At 39.1% G+C, this 17,858-nt stretch overlaps 1 protein-coding gene across 1 annotated transcript; it reads left to right on the forward strand.

Annotated features, from left to right (window-relative positions):
- Window positions 1–3,938: 3,938 nt before the first annotated feature.
- Window positions 3,939–10,268, forward strand: LOC144667263 (ATP-binding cassette sub-family C member 4-like). The gene is made up of 6 exons (XM_078528662.1): window positions 3,939–4,612; window positions 5,070–5,446; window positions 5,936–7,191; window positions 7,748–8,318; window positions 8,939–9,075; window positions 9,253–10,268. Exons 1-6 carry the CDS (start codon window positions 4,076–4,078, stop codon window positions 10,266–10,268), a joined length of 3,894 nt encoding a protein of 1,297 aa, XP_078384788.1. The 5' UTR covers window positions 3,939–4,075.
- Window positions 10,269–17,858: the final 7,590 nt, after the last annotated feature.

The following is a 17,858-nucleotide window of genomic DNA, read 5'->3' on the forward strand; positions in this document are numbered from 1 at the left end:
AGAATATCTCAGGCATTCCCGACAGTATTTTTAGGTTTCAGATCTCGCATCTGCTGACGACAGCGTGTTTCAACTGAATCAAAATGACCGCCCCAAAACAAAAGTTGAGTTGATTCGTTCTCTAATTTTTGGCCCCTCTCCCCCACCCCCGTGAACAGCTTGTATAAGTGAATTAATAGAGTCTTAATAGATAACATGCAGACGCGTACGGAGATTAGTGGGACGGTTTTTCACGTGAAACAGATTCCTAACGTTGAAAGTTGTAAAGACAAGCTTGCAATCGATAGCCTAACTAACAATAACCAGTAGCAAAGCTGGGTATCTTCCTTTGAACATGACAAAAAAGCCATTTAGAAAATAGCACAAAGAAAATACGTGCGCTGATTGGTTAAAAATTGTGTTTCTATAACTCGATGGAGACACAGACAGTTGTCGTAGACACGGCAATCAATATTTACGGCGCTGAAATAAGCAATGCAAAAATAACAACTAAGAATTGTGTCAAATTTTAATGTCACAGCTGACAAAAACCAGGTTAAGACTAAACAAATATTTACACACTTGAAAACAAGCGAGTAAGATGTTTACGGAGCCCGCTACACATTCAAAAATAGTCTGTGAAAGAAATGATCGATATTTCTCATAATTAAATTAACTTTGAGGCCTGTTTTCTTTGTTTGTTTGGCCAAAAAACGGTGAATTTTAGCCTTGAAGCGAATGTTGAACAGCTGATTTATTTCTGTTCATTGACTCCCTTACTATGAGCGCGCTCACCAATTGCGCGATGTTTGCCGACGAGTGCTGAAACATTCAGACTGAAACAATGGATTTTGAAAATTTAAAGAATGAAACTCCAAACAAACGAATAATAAAAAATGTCAGAAGAGTAACTTGATAAAAGTGTTGAAGACCAAAAAAGTACCAGTATAAGCAGGTCATTACAATTGGCACTATGTACCTAGCAATCAAGACTTGACAGAGTAATTAATATCACCGGATTTTTGGCTGAATTTGGGTACGGTAAATACCTAATCGTACCTTTTTGGTACGCTTCGAAGGCATATCAGGCTCGTTTGGTTTCTCATTGGCTCGCCGGATATGCCACCGAAGCGAACAAAAAAGGTACGATTAGGTATAAGAACTGGACTGGACTGGACTGGACTGGACTGGACTGGACTGGACTGGACTGGACTGGACTGGACTGGACTGGACTGGACCCTTAAAATAAGTCAATAATAATTCAATATGTTAACTGGATCCGTTCTGCAAAACTTGACTAATTTTTACATGCATGTATAAATGTTGCCTTATTTAATTTTTGAGCTGCTTGAATTAATTTCAAAATGAAACATACATGGGTCGTTAGTCGTTAGCTATGATAAAATAAAATCCGTTACATCAGATCGCTTTTAGTGGAACTGCTTTAAAACAATAGACTGCAAAAAAGCAGTTCTTATTTGAGCACAAACGCGGCTCCTGATAAGGAGCTGGGTTACGTGACGATGCCAAAGGAAGTGTGCGTAAAAGGTTAGAAGTGCCACACGCGCGTGGCGCGAAAATGACTGCATAACTTATGATGATGTAAGACACTTCTTGCTTAATTATGCAACCGTTCATAATTTTTCAGTGGTCTGATCTGATTCAACTATTGAATGCAGTGTTTTGACAATGGTTAGCGTCTTGGCTACAAGTGCTGTCAAGTGCACTTTAACCAAACTAAACGGTTGCATTTACCGTCAAACTTCGCCGAGTCGCTCTAAAGTCCAACTTGCAGTAAAGATAAACAGAACTTAAAACTATTCAATTAAGGCGCCACTTAAATCAGTGAGCCGTGTACAAAATGTACATACAGTATTATTGGTATTATGCAAATTGTTTAGTCAAGTTAAACCGATATTACAACTTCAATTTCAAAGTGACAAGTCAGAGCTCTCGGCATCAAAGAGAAGTTTTATCTTCGAGTCGCTGATTTTATTTTGCTAAAATTGTATTATTAGCAGCTCATTTCATTTGAAGATGACTGACGTCAACCATGGGCTTTAGTTGAAGAACAAACTCTAAACTTCTTTGTTCCACAAGTGTATTGAACGTTATAAATGTAGGTAAGTATTTTCTTCCCTTAGTCAGTTTTTTAAAAACTTTTGTGATCTATTCTAGCAAGTTATATTATACATAAACAACGTGATCACAACTTATAGTTTAAAAACATTGCTAAATGCTGCGACCTCTATTCATGGTGTGATATTTTAAACCTTTACGGGCTCACGTTCTGGCGGGAAACAAACATTTATTTGAAAAATTTAACATATACGTAAGGCCAAGGCTAGACGCTGTATATATACAAAACTAAAAGTTTGATTACTAGTTATGTCTATCTGTTTATCAGACCCTCGTTCTCTATAAATATCTTAAAATATTAGTATAGTTGAGACTCTATCCTAGTGAATCATAATTTCCAAAATTAAATTTTAGCGCCATAATCGTTCTTTCTGTCCGATCAGCTCCAATGAACTGAATAATTCTTGATTGATTCTTCGGCCTTTATGCATATTTTTGGTGTACAAGAAGGTAATGATAATAGAGACAAAACGATGCTTTTATTTTTCACAAACAAGTTTCGAGAGTGTAGTCGTCACTTTCAGTGCAACTACTTATTAGCAGGATTAGAGTTGTATATCGTGAATGAATTGAATAAATTATACATAATAGTATGTTGGCAAAAGACTACAACAACGAATAAATACAGATAGCGGAACAAAATCAATATTAAATAGAGCGCGTTAAATTGAGAAGTTTGGGTTTGATAAAGGCCAGGTCTTCCCAGGTGATATGCATAACTTCTTTTAGATTAACCTGAAGTTTAGAGATGTCAAAATCTAAAGTTTCAAAACAATCATAAAACAGGAATTGGGATGTGGCTCGCAATTACGTAAACTGCTGGAAACTTTGGCAGGGTCTATACAAAGATAGTACCCCAAGATAAAACGCACCCGCGCGGGCTATCAAATGTCCTGTTGGACTCGCTGATGTAAAAGCATTACAGCCAGCGAATTAAATTCATGATCGATGTCATTTTTCTTTTCAATAAGTATAACCAAAGCAACATTAGCGAATATTGTTATTGTACCACAATCTCTTGATCTCGCGTAAAAGGATGTTAGGTATCTCATGGAGCACGCGATCTTATCTCCCGAGAATATCTCACACATTCCCAACAGTATTTTTAGGTTTCAGATCTCGCATCTGCTGACGACAGCGTGTTTCAACTGAATCAAAATGACCGCCCCAAAACAAAAGTTGAATTGATTTGATCTCTAATTTTTGGCCCCTCTCCCCCACCCCCGTGAACAGCTTGTATAAGTGAATTAATAGAGTCTTAATAGATAACATGCAGACGCGTACGGAGATTAGTGGGACGGTTTTTCACGTGAAACAGATTCCTAACGTTGAAAGTTGTAAAGACAAGCCTGCAATCGATAGCCTAACTAACAATAACCAGTAGCAAAGCTGGGTATCTTTCTTTGAACATGACAAGAAAGCTATATAGAGTAGTTTTCACTTGAGTGTCGAGAGTGATTCACATTTACTTTGGTTACGCATTACTACACTTGTTCACAAACGTTTCTTTCGCTTCGTGCCGGCTCTTGTATTCCAGTTTCGATTGCAGCACTGCATTGTTTTCGTAAATTAAGATTGCCAGAGTGATAAACTTTGTTGGTTGGTTTTATGAAACTCGGTTCAGGCAAAACTGTTCTAAGAAAGGACAATAGTAAAGGGATGCGTTGCTTATACTCTCATTAACTATCTCCTCATTGACGTTTACTTTCCGACAATAAGTTTCTGCCTTTTTTAATATTTTACTTTTCAGAATAAAAGTTAAAGCGTTCTATTCTCCAAGACTTGAAATTCGAAAAAGACTGCCAAGAGGGCCGGGAAAGAAGAACAGTGCAGAAGTAAACAACAACAGCAATAACAATAACAACAACAATAATAATAACAATAACAGCGACTATAATGAAATCAATCAGAAGAAGGACATAAACAATTGAAATTCACGTTAACTAAGTACGCAAATATGGGTTGCAATGTCTCCAACATTCGTTACGAGAAGTTGGATGACAAACCAGATGAAACTAAAACATTCTTTGGTAGGCTAACATTTGGTTTTCTGTCGGGTTTAATCAAAACGGGCAACACCAGGCCTCTGGAAGAAGCCGATCTGTCTTCTCTGGAACTTGAAAGCACGCAATATTTGACCGAAAAACTAGTAGAAGAATGGGAAAAGGAGATTAAAGTAAAAGGAGACAGCTGTTCTCGACCGCGTTTGTGGAGCGCTCTGCTTAAAGCCGTCGACAAAAAGCTCATGACGATGATTGTACTTCTGGCTATTTTAAACTCTTTCTGCAGACTCATTCAGCCGGTTGTTCTCAGTTTTCTCCTGGAAGAATTGACTACTGGTTCATCCTTTGATGCAAGCATATTGTGTCTTTATTCAGCTCTTCTATGTTTCAGCTCTTTTGTTCAAACATTTGCTGTGCATCACGCCACTTATGCCACGTTCACGATGGCGGTTCAAGTCAAGGCCTCCTTGATCGGACTGGTGTACAAAAAGGTAGATAGACATCGATTGTTTCCAATCCAGTTAGGCAGGTTTTGACTCTTCACAAGTAACAAAATACGTTTTGTTTTCTACTGTTTCTTTTTTTTCCTAGCGTTCATTGAAGTAAGATGATCTCAAAGGTACAATGCTACACAGCCAGGTTATTGGACAATACACTGGAACCGAATGCTAGCTGCAACCTATTAATAAGACAGACAACAACAGACACACTTTTCTTAACACGGGTGTTTACAAGCAAACACATCAAAAAGTGGGCATAAAACGTGAAATAACCCGAAGACACTTTTAACTAAGTTGCTTATGCTAAATAGATAATTTGTCTCGACACGGAAGCTCAGCTTTTCCAACACAAATTACGTTTACTTAATCTTAATTTAATATCAAGCATAAACGGTAAATAATATTTTCATGTTAAAAAGCTGATTCATTCATATTTTATCCGTCGCAGATCATGATTACAAAACATCACATCCTGGCTGATAAATCTTCAGGCTATGCCATAAACTTGATTACAAAAGATATGATCCACATCCATCAAGCCATTAGCAACTTAGATTCGCTTACAGCTCCCATAGAGATACTTGTCGTCTTTTGCCTGCTTTGGAAACTTGTCGGTTGGCAGACGTTCGGAGGGGTAGTCTTTTCGATAATTCTGATCGCTTACCAGACGGCGCTGGGAAATGTTTTCAAAATCCTCCAAGAGAAAGTCGCGAGGCTGACCGACAGGAGACTGCGATTAATCTATGACGTAGTTTCCGGTATTCGTGTGCTAAAGATGAATGCATGGGAATGGTGCTTCCGTGATCTGGTTTCCGGTGTTAGGCGGTATGTTGTTCTTCTCAACTGTTTTACTTCGGTTGTTTCCTGTTCTATAATGGATAATTATGTAAACACGCTTACCTGAATGGAAGCCTGGGTTTCTGTCACTAGTTTGGCAAGGGGATTAGTCATTAGTTAGGTAAAAAAAAACCCTGATCATCATCATCAAACGAACCTTACGGCCTATTTGTCCCCATTCCGTTCAATTTTCACTCTAAAACTGAATTGTTAGGGTGTAGAGAATCGGCAAGGCACCGTCAAAAAGTTTACTACGTAGGACCTTTCAATAGTTAACTGGTGATCGCCAACAGTAACAACGAAAGTGCTCCGTCATCGCCAGAGATCGCACTACCAAGCGAAAACTCAAACAGTCGTTTGTCATCTTATGGAAGACAAGCTTTAAAGGTTATTCTACTTCTGTTATGGTGGGCGAGGAGCGGAAGTATCTTATGGTAAAGAGAGTATCTCGTTTTTTTTTTTCGTTTTTTTTTTCAGATCTGAGCTTAACCTTGTTTACAAGAAAGGCATTATCTTGGCTGGTTATACTTCTGCGTATTCCTGTTACCCAATAGTTTCCAGTTTTGTCTCTTTATTTCCCTTCTTAATGGATGGGAATCATCTGACACCTCAGAATGTATTCACCACTCTGGCTCTTCTTGGTGTGCTTCAAAAACCAGTAACGATTCTATTTGCCTATGAGTTGCGTGCTCTGTTTCAAGCAACAACGACGCTTAAAAGAATCGAGTCCTTTCTTTTCGAAGATAACTCTGGCAATATTCACCCAAACAGTTACAATGAAGAACTTGGTAACCAGTTGCAGTGTCACGGAAAAACATCAGCACTGACAAGACATGTTTGTAATCAAGGAAAACCGTTCCTTTGTTTAAACAACGTGCATTTCCGTCCACGGGATGATTCCAACTATTTAAACATGTGTATATCTGATAGTCGATTGATTGGAATAACAGGTCCAGTAGGATGTGGCAAAACTTCTCTTTTTCACATCATCATCGGCGAAGTACCATCAGCCTTCGGACAAATTGCTCACCAAGGACGAATCGCTTATGTTTGCCAAACACCCTGGGTGTTTTCAGGAACGGTCCGTGAGAATATTCTATTTGGGAAGAAGTATAACCATGGAGCTTTTCAACGAGTTCTAGATGTTTGTTCCTTGAAAGAAGATCTCGATTCGCTTTCAAGTGGTGATATGACCCATGTCGGTGAACGCGGTGTAAGTTTGAGTGGTGGTCAGCGGGCACGGGTTAACTTGGCACGCGCAGTGTATTCTGATGCAGATATTTATCTACTTGATGATCCTCTTAGCGCTGTTGACGCAAAAGTGTCAAATGAACTATTTGAACGATGCATTTGTGGCGCTTTGTCTGATCGCATTCGGCTCTTCATAACTCATCAATCGTTTTGCCTCCAGAAGACGGATTTGGTTCTTTTGATGGGCAAGAACGGTACATTGTCACAAGGCACGTTCAAGGAACTATGTGAATCGGGACAATTTTCTACAATCTCTTCAGTAACATCTTCGCAAAAAACACAGGAAGAAAGCATGACAAGTCCTTTTGCAACGTACGAAAAAGAATGTGTTACCGATGATCTCATCTCGTCGGGTTTGAAAATCGAGGACGAAGATCGTTTGACAGGCTCTGTTTCTTACTTGACCTACTGGAAGTACTTGACATACGGGGTATCAAAGTTGCTCATGGTTGTTATGGCAGTTTTAATTATTTTACCTGAAGGTAAGTACATCTAATAAAGGTTACAGGGATTTACGTCACTGCAAGGTAACTTTTTCTTGGATAAGTGAATTTCGGGAATTAAACGGAAAAGGTATTCTATCGTGTAGAATGTTCTAGTACATGCACGACATGTGCCATCGTGATCGTGAGTCCCACGATATCAGAAAATAGGGTATTGCCTGATAGCAAATTATTCAACTTAATATAATTCAGAAAAAATCCTCGCAGTTATGAACACAACTTAAGCAGTTGCGAAAAGAAAGCCTGAAAAATCTGGCTTGCCGGGACTCGAACCCTGACCTCTGCGATACCGGTGCAGCGCTCTAACCAATTAAGCTAACCTGCACCGGTATCGCAGAGGTCAGGGTTCGAGTCCCGGCAAGCCTGATTTTTTCAGGCTTTCTTTTCGCACCTGCTTATGTTGTGTTCGTAATTTCGAAGATCTTCTCTTCATTTATTCTTCATCCGCAGTTTAAATATATGATTTCATATATTCATAATTACATTAAGATAATTCATTAGAACTCTTTACGAGTGACGCATTTCTTGTCAACAGGAGCAGTACTAGCTTCCAGCTTTTGGCTTGCGCACTGGACCAAATTACCATGGCAACACCAACAGGATCCTTATAACGTTTATGTCTACGTTGGTCTGGCGGGTGGTTGTTTGATCTCGGCTCTATGTCGCTCCTTTCTTTCCTTCCATGGACTCATCCACTGCTCGTCCCACCTGCATACGGCAATGTTGACCTCACTCTTGAAAAGCCCGGTTCGTTTCTTTGATGCGAATCCCGCAGGTCGGATCTTGAATCGATTTGCTAATGACATTGGTTGCATGGATGAAGTCTTGCCGTATACGCTATTAGAAGCTATTCAATACATTATGTTTACCATAAGTATTTTGGTTTTGGTATCAGTTGCAAACGTGTGGGTGATCGGAGCAAGTGTCCCTTTCGTGGCCCTGTCGCTGTATCTTAGCAGGCGCCACATTAGGGCTGCACGTGAGATCAAGAGAATTGAAGCGATTACGAGCAGTCCTGTCTGTACACACGTCGCTGATACAATTCAAGGGATTACTACAATACACATTTACAAAAGGCAAGAAGACTTCATAGAGCGTTTCTACAGGTTTGTGATGCCATTATATGTTTTGATTAGTAATATAATAGTTTTTTAATTAGTTTTGATGTGACGTTCGTTTCAAGCCAATGGGTCAAAGGGGTCAAATGGTTTATCGGTGGAGGTACCTACATATCTTTCTGTAGCATGATGTGACTCCGGATGAGATACTCTAGTCCATTCTGGGCTACATCAAAATATTTTTTCAAGTTGACCTGTCAACTCGCTGGTATACCCACGTATACCTATGAATAGCAAGAGCAGGTAGATGAATGACTAAAGTGTTTGTCCGTCTAAAGACACAGCTCGATGGCAGAAACAAGGATACCACCGATTGTCATCAAGTGCGCTTTGTTAATCATTTGACCACTGCGCTGCAGCTTTAGTCAAAGGGTTCGTTCCTTTGTGATGATCCGAATCTGAATGAATGAACCAAGATCACTCCGATGACGGTTCACCATCATGAATCATGAATCCACTCTGGACTTGGATTTACCAGTTCCTTTATATTAATGCACGCTAATCCGAAAGATCTTGGATCACTGATCCTGACCCAAATCATCTCCAATGAACGCATGCTAACTTTTGCGTGGCTTTTATTTATTTATTTATTTATTTTATTTTTTCAGTTATCAAGATCGGAACAGTAAGGCTTGGTACTGCTACTGCAGTTCTCTCAAGTGGGTCGGTCTCCGTCTTGACATATTGAGCTCATTTCTTCTCGTTGTTGTCACACTGGCAGCCATATTTCTCTCGGGCGATGCAGGTAAATTACCTTTTTTTTGAATGACATTACAATTTGTTTGCGGGATAAAGGCGCAATATACACAGCTAAAAGCAGCTAGATATATAAAACAGGAATATCACCTTGTTATTAGATTGTTTTATCAAAAAATTTCCAAGGTTAATTGCATTGATTTCCCGCACTTCTTCCTTTTATCAGCTCTATCTGGTTTATCGATAAGCTACTGCCTTCAGCTAACTACAACTGTGCAGTGGATGCTGCAAGCGGTTGGAGAAGCGGAGAATTACATGACATCTGTAGAACGAGTTTTGACTTACGCACAGCTTCCGCCCGAATCCGGTTATGGCACATCTAACCCACAGACTCCTGAGCGATGGCCAGAAAAAGGCTCTGTTACTTTCAAAGATGTCTCCCTGCGTTATTATAAGGATGGGCCTTCCGTTTTGAAAGGCATCAACTTTGGTGTCTCTCCTGGAGAGAAAATAGGAATTGTTGGACGTACTGGTGCTGGCAAGTCTTCACTTCTCGCGTGCTTGTTGCGAATGCCTGCGAACACAGAAGGCGAAATAATCATCGACGGAATGTCCGTGGCTGACCTCAACGTTCAAGTCGTTCGCTCTGCAATCGCAGTAATTCCTCAGAACCCCTTTCTATTCAACGACGCGCTTCGTCGAAGTCTTGATCCAGCGGACAAATTTGCTGACGAAGAGTTGTGGAACATGTTGGAAAAAGTTCAGTTAAAGCCGACTGTGGAAAATAGAGAAGGACAACTAAACTGCCATGTTACAGAACATGGGACCAATTTCAGCGTTGGAGAACGGCAGTTGATCTGCTTCGCCCGCGCTCTGCTGTTCGGTAAAAAGATAATTGTGATGGATGAAGCTACGTCCAGTGTGGATAATCAAACGGATGAGCTGATTCAGAAGATAATTCGAAAGGAAATGATTCACTGCACTGTGATCACAATTGCCCACCGTTTGAGTACAGTTATTGATTATGACAGAATAATGGTACTCGATGGAGGAAAAATTGTTGAAATGGATTCACGTTCGAGAGCTGCTATAACTTTGCGGTTGTATAAATATTTTATCAAAGGTTTTTGTTATTCGTTTTTCGTGTTCAAGCCGAAGTTTAGTTGGCTTTGTGTAACACTCTATAAGCTTTCCGAGTTTTCATTTGTAATTGATATTCCTTTACCGCCCCACACAGATTGAAACTGATTTACTCATACTCATTCATGAATTTATTTTAGTGTGTTTTAGAATTTGTTTCTTTCGAAAGAACTTTGGTTTTTATAATTTATAATTTTTGGTTGAATCATCTACCATTCCATCGCATATTCTCACCACAATTAATTTCCTGTATTTACACAATTTTGTACTATGACTATTTCTCGTGAAATATAACATGGATTGTGCGTTCAAGATTGTGATGCATTCACCATCAGTCTAGATTATAGAATTTTGTTAACGTGATTCCACTGAATTGAATTGCACATTCTTCCTGGATATAAATTTTCGCGTCATCTAGCGCATACACCAGGGGGCGGGATTGCCTTCAGGCTTAGCTCAGCAGGGAGATATTTGGTCGTTTTCTTTTAAACGAGCACGGTGACCCCCATTATTAATGCATTAATTTAAATTTCAAACGGTTGACTACAATATATCACGATTTAAAGAAAAGTTTAAGAATCTACCTTGAGGAAATTTGGGGGGGGTTGAACTGCTTTAATATTTTAACGCAAGAAATGATTTTTTTTTCTTGAAATGATTCGTATTACCCCCATTCGTATTACTAAGTTTCCTAATATATACCTCGCGGGTTGTATATTTACTATAATGGCTATTCATTTTGCACAAAAACTAGCGTGGTGACCCCTATTTTGTATTACATTTTTGTAATGCTCATAACATAATTGTAACCGAGACCAAGATTTCGTGTTTGTCAAAACTGTACTAAATTCACATTATGCACTACTTGTTTATATTTACCGTATTGAAATCCTTAATCCTTATTGCCTTGTAATATAAAAGGTGTCCATTTCTAATCAGCTGGTAGAATAATGTGTCTTGTGTTCATGTTTGCCCACTAGGTTCCGTGATAACATAAAGTGCACTGGGTAAACATTTTCGACCACCAAATAATATTTTATGATCAAGTTTTTGTCGGCAAAGACAACGTTAGTTTAATATAGTGACTTGCACAATAGCCGTTGGGTAGTTTTATGAAAATCGGTATCTGGTTTGCAGAGGTATTCGTCATCCTGGGTCGTGCAAAAGAAGTATACCGTATGCGCAAGCAATGAGGCTACGAAGAATTTGTTCGAAATCGTCCTTTTTCGAAAAGAGAGCGAAAGATTTGGTGCTTTTCTTAACCAACAGGGGCTACAAGAAAAGTTACGTCGAGAGCCAAATACAGAGAGTAAGAAGCAAGACCAGAGAGGAGTTTTTGACAGGAAATCATCAAACGCGCAAGACAAAAACACCGTTCGTGGTGACTTATCATCCGGGATTGCCAAACTTAAGCAGGATTCTTAGGGACTTACATCCAGTGTTGCAGTCATCTAACAGATGCAAGAAAGCTATCAAAGATGTTCCATTAATAGCATTTCGGAAACCTAAAAGCCTTGGTGATTATTTGGTGAGAGCAAGAGTGAATAATCGTGAACGTGGAGATTACAGGCCCGGCACATGTAAATGTACATCCAGAAGATGTGAAGTTTGCAAATACATCGATGAGAACGGTCGTTTTAAGAGCTCGCAAGACAATAGAAGTTATTCGATCAATTACAACCTTAATTGTAACTCTAGTTATGTAGTTTACTTAATTACGTGTAAGAAATGTTTGTTGCAGTATGTGGGCTCCACAACAACGAAATTTAGACTTAGGTTTAATAACCACAAGTCTAGAGTTAGGCGACACGAAATGTTGACGCAGGCCGAGAAAAGGGCTGATGATCTTTTGTACAGACATTTTTGTAGTGAAGGACATAATGGACTAAGCGACATTAAGATTCAATTGATAGACCGGGTTAATGGAGAACAACAGTTGCGAGAAAAGGAGGGTCAGTGGGCTTATAGACTGAAAACTCTAGATCCGAATGGATTGAATGATAATGATTTTTTCTTTGTACAAAATAGGCGCTCGAGACGTACGTAGATTTATGTAAAGTTAGTTAGCGCGCGCATGCGGGGGTGTAAATTAATTATTGTAGCGCGCGCGCGTGGTTGCTCAATTTGAAACTTGTTAATGTAGTATGGCGTGTGCGGGGCAACGGTTATTTACCCTGAAGAAGACGCCTATAAGGCGTCGAAATATAGGTAAAAAAATGGAAAAAAATGTCTTCATTTGTGATAAAGTTATATATATATATATATATATATATATATATATATATATATATATATATATATATATATATATATATATAAGAACTTTGCAAACTGACTTTGTAATTAAGTAACGCAATCTTTAGTATACGCAATTTCTGTTTTCAAACCCTATAGTTTTTATATATCATAGCAACTGCTTTTATATCGCATAGCAACCTTAAGTTAGCCTTTTATTGCCAGTTTATGTATTTTAACGGTCATTCGTTGATGTTGCCTGATGAGTGTGGTCATACTTTGATCACACGAAACAGCGTTGTCGCAATAAAACGATGAATTGAAATCTTCCTACTTTTGATCATTATTATTATCACTGCTCCTCTCAGAGTTGAGCGCTCTACAAATTTATTCTATTCAAGTTCAAGAAGTATATATATATATATATATAACCAACAAATGGAGTGAAATTCTCATCTGCTACAAAGTGCTCAATAGCTGAACTAGAGCGGTGAATAACAGTAAAATCTCAAGAGTTAGTTTATATGGTCATTTATTCGCTACTCTGAGTTTCATGCCTCGTGCGAGGCAATCATCAGGCGACTGCCAGAAAAAACGGTTACATTCAAAGATATTTGAAAATTCAGAACAATACAATACATTGCGTGTCATATGTCACGTCACGCGAGAACTTTATCACTAGTTAAAAAACGTTTTTCAGTAAGAATTTCCTAGAATGTTTGCAACACGATACAAGCTCATTTCTGCTGTTCAGAGTTGACATTTCCGGTTTACATAAAATGAAAAATTTCTCCCACAAACACAAATTACATCTCTTGGTTACATTCGAATAAGACCTAGCCTGTTTAACTTTGCGCCACTTGATGTCATACTTTACTTTCTGATCTTTCAGGCTCCAGATATACTTACTTAGTTCAGTGGCGTGTTTATACCGCTCATTTCGAAAAGAACATACATGATTACGGTATCTTAATTTAAACGTAGTGTCACATAGCCCGATGTATGTTTCCTTCGTGGTTGGTGTGGTGACTTCGGCCTGGTAAATAATGCTTTCAATGTTACAATTTCCATCCATAGGACACGTGCTAGATTTCCGGCAATTGCAATTTTTCGTTTGGTCATTAGTACTGGTGGATTTGTTAATTTCAGCTTTGTTATGGTTAGATATGATTGTTTTGATGTTGCCCATGCAGCTGTAGCTTAATTTGATTGTGTTACGGTTAAAAATTTTATGAAGTGGGTTAGATTTGGGGAAGTGTTTATCAATAAGTGAAAGGAAGCATTTGCCGACGTTTGTTTCCACGTTCTTGCTATATGGTGGATTAAACCATAGGATGTTGCGCTGTCTGTTTTTTCGTGTGCGGGGTGTCTGGTTTGGTGTGGCATTGAATGAAAGGTTGAAGTGGTATCCGCTTTTGTTGAGTGCTTCTTGATAGACGCCTTTAGCGTTATCGAAGCATTCTTTATCAGAGGATATTTCGCAGAGCCTCTTGTTGATAGATTCGGGGATATTTTTCAGGATGGATGGTGGGTGGTTGGATTTTCTGTGGACGTATAGAGGGACGTTGCCTTCCTTTGTGTAGGGATAGTACTTTCCACTTTGGAGGTCAAGCGTGACGTCTAGGAAATTGACCTTGGTGGTGTTTGCTTCGACTGTGATCTTTAAGTCGTGGTCACGGAAAACTTTGCATATATCTTTTTTAATCCTCTCCACTTCCTTTGGGTTTCCCTTGAGGGCTGCCAATCCATCGTCGCGGTATAAGCCGATGTTTTGGCCATACTTCTTTGTAAGGATGGACAAAAGATAGCACCCAACCAATTCACAGGTTTCTGCTCCGTCGAAGGACCCCATGGTGACATCGAAAAGGTTGTTTGCAGATTTCTTCTCCCATGGCCAATTATCGCTGAATAGCAGAGATCGTTTTGCTTGCAGGATAATTTCACGCTCATGCTCGGTGATTCGACGGTACTTGGTGGCAAAGTCAAGCGCATCAGAAAGCAACTTCTCAGTTATTGAGGGATAGAACTCACACACGTCAAAACATATGAACGAGAGTGAATTCTTGCTTTCCAAACTGTTAAACCACTTAAGAACGCTGGAGGTGTTTTTCCACTGGTTTATCTTCGTGCTGTCGATGATAGCTGTGTTAATTTCATCTAGAATGTGTTTACTAATTACACCGATCTCAGACTTCGATGGATTTATTAGGCGACACGTTGGATGGTCTTGAAAATTTGGCTTGTGATCCTTCAATGTGATAAATGCGTCTTTCTTAGCTAATTTTTCAATGCGATCATCTAAATTGAGTCGTTCGGCTATGCTGGCAGACTGCGCGTCTATCTCTCTTACAAGTTCATCATTCGATTTTTTGTAGGTTTTGGTGACATTTTCTTTAATCAGTTTGTCGTAAGAGGAAGGGTTCATTGCATAGAAGTTTGTAGTCTTGTCTGCTGGAATGAGGAGGGTGTCTGATCTCTTGATCTTGTTCTTGATATCGCAGTTTAATTTGCCTCGGAAACTGCATTTAGTGTCATTGAATTTGATGTTCTGGATAAGATTTGTCATGTCTTCTTCAAAAGGTATCAACTCGTTGATTTGCGGCGGTGAGTTTCTTGATTTGAAGCCATAGGTCTCGTTTGCTGTTGATTCTGTTTTATTTAAGAAATGGTACGCTTTCCATCGCATTCGACGTATGAAATGTTCTGTCTTCTCAATAAATGTCTTTAAGTACTCGTTCTTCTTTGGCAGCGGGATGTTCTTGGTCGAATAGCCCAAATTAACCTTCTCCATAGTAATGAGAGATGAGTCAGACAAAGTGCTCTTAAGTTCTTAGTGCTCTTAAGTTCTTAGCGTTCTTAAGTGGTTTAACAGTTTGGAAAGCAAGAATTCACTCTCGTTCATATGTTTTGACGTGTGTGAGTTCTATCCCTCAATAACTGAGAAGTTGCTTTCTGATGCGCTTGACTTTGCCACCAAGTACCGTCGAATCACCGAGCATGAGCGTGAAATTATCCTGCAAGCAAAACGATCTCTGCTATTCAGCGATAATTGGCCATGGGAGAAGAAATCTGCAAACAACCTTTTCGATGTCACCATGGGGTCCTTCGACGGAGCAGAAACCTGTGAATTGGTTGGGTGCTATCTTTTGTCCATCCTTACAAAGAAGTATGGCCAAAACATCGGCTTATACCGCGACGATGGATTGGCAGCCCTCAAGGGAAACCCAAAGGAAGTGGAGAGGATTAAAAAAGATATATGCAAAGTTTTCCGTGACCACGACTTAAAGATCACAGTCGAAGCAAACACCACCAAGGTCAATTTCCTAGACGTCACGCTTGACCTCCAAAGTGGAAAGTACTATCCCTACACAAAGGAAGGCAACGTCCCTCTATACGTCCACAGAAAATCCAACCACCCACCATCCATCCTGAAAAATATCCCCGAATCTATCAACAAGAGGCTCTGCGAAATATCCTCTGATAAAGAATGCTTCGATAACGCTAAAGGCGTCTATCAAGAAGCACTCAACAAAAGCGGATACCACTTCAACCTTTCATTCAATGCCACACCAAACCAGACACCCCGCACACGAAAAAACAGACAGCGCAACATCCTATGGTTTAATCCACCATATAGCAAGAACGTGGAAACAAACGTCGGCAAATGCTTCCTTTCACTTATTGATAAACACTTCCCCAAATCTAACCCACTTCATAAAATTTTTAACCGTAACACAATCAAATTAAGCTACAGCTGCATGGGCAACATCAAAACAATCATATCTAACCATAACAAAGCTGAAATTAACAAATCCACCAGTACTAATGACCAAACGAAAAATTGCAATTGCCGGAAATCTAGCACGTGTCCTATGGATGGAAATTGTAACATTGAAAGCATTATTTACCAGGCCGAAGTCACCACACCAACCACGAAGGAAACATACATCGGGCTATGTGACACTACGTTTAAATTAAGATACCGTAATCATGTATGTTCTTTTCGAAATGAGCGGTATAAACACGCCACTGAACTAAGTAAGTATATCTGGAGCCTGAAAGATCAGAAAGTAAAGTATGACATCAAGTGGCGCAAAGTTAAACAGGCTAGGTCTTATTCGAATGTAACCAAGAGATGTAATTTGTGTTTGTGGGAGAAATTTTTCATTTTATGTAAACCGGAAATGTCAACTCTGAACAGCAGAAATGAGCTTGTATCGTGTTGCAAACATTCTAGGAAATTCTTACTGAAAAACGTTTTTTAACTAGTGATAAAGTTCTCGCGTGACGTGACATATGACACGCAATGTATTGTATTGTTCTGAATTTTCAAATATCTTTGAATGTAACCGTTTTTTCTGGCAGTCGCCTGATGATTGCCTCGCACGAGGCATGAAACTCAGAGTAGCGAATAAATGACCATATAAACTAACTCTTGAGATTTTACTGTTATATATATATATATATATGTGGCGTAAAAAAACGGTATTGTAAAAAAGCTGTTTTTTTACAATAATATATTTTGTAAAAAAGCTGCATTTTTACACTTATATATTTGTAAAAAAATGATTTGAAGGCTGTAGCTTTCTTCAATTAAAGCAAGTGTTCTGTATCTTTCTGTACGCTTTAAAGGCTCTTACTAGAACTATTTGGCAGTGTCATTCTGTATTTTAATGTGTGAAAATGTGTATGGCCAGTTTCCTTACAAAATTAGGTTTGTAAAAAAAAAAGATCTGTCTGCTATACATGCAGCTCAGCAAAGACTAATTAAAACTGCGTTTTTTTCGTTTGTTTCAAATAAATTTAAATGGATAAACACTGGAGCAAGTTCTTCGTATTATATTCTAACTCTTAGCCTAAAAGCAGACGTTTCTTGTTTCAAACAATTAAAATTTCAACTCGCCGACCGAAGGCCGCCGGATCGGAACGATGACTGTTTAGTTTTGATGCCGAAGCAGCTGGCCTCAAATAATAAACCGCTTCCGTTCTTAATTTTCGCATCACCGAAGCACGAGATTCGTATGAATGTATTTTAAATAGAGGTAATTTTAAGAAGTGAATATCCTTTAATCACCAAATGATTTAATTTTCGTGACCTCTCCATGACCCTTGCGTAAACATTCACACGTTGAAACAGATAAGCCTGTTTCAGTCCCTCGTTATTTTTGCGAACAGAAATCAATATCTTGTCGATCGAAATGAAACAGGCTTGATGTACCGGGCACGCAAGATCACTTCATTATCACGCACACTTCAAAAAGTGTAGCAACAAGGCAACTGAACAGATCTAGAAATGCTACACGTTGCGCATAATATTAATGTTGTGACTCAGTCGACCAAGGCTTTAAGACAGTTGCGCTTTGGTATATGGGTTTTGCATACCCCAATTCTCCACTCAAATTCTCTAGAGGTACTCTATGCAGCATCTTGCTGTTTTTCTGTAAAAAGCAGCTTTTT

The sequence above is a fragment of the Oculina patagonica genome, chromosome 10 (genome assembly GCF_052425735.1).
Source record: "Oculina patagonica isolate OP01 chromosome 10, crgOcupat, whole genome shotgun sequence".
NCBI lineage: Eukaryota > Metazoa > Cnidaria > Anthozoa > Scleractinia > Oculinidae > Oculina > Oculina patagonica.

What these genes read in the sequence shown, in the direction of transcription:
- LOC144667263 (XM_078528662.1), top strand. Translation starts at nt 4,076, where the DNA reads ATGGGTTGCAATGTCTCCAACATTCGTTACGAGAAGTTGGATGACAAA. An exon ending in CTGGTTTCCGGTGTTAGGCG is followed by an intron (nt 5,447 to 5,935) that starts GTATGTTGTTCT and finishes TTTTTTTTTCAG; the next exon opens with ATCTGAGCTTAACCTTGTTT. An exon ending in ATTTCTCTCGGGCGATGCAG is followed by an intron (nt 9,076 to 9,252) that starts GTAAATTACCTT and finishes TCCTTTTATCAG; the next exon opens with CTCTATCTGGTTTATCGATA.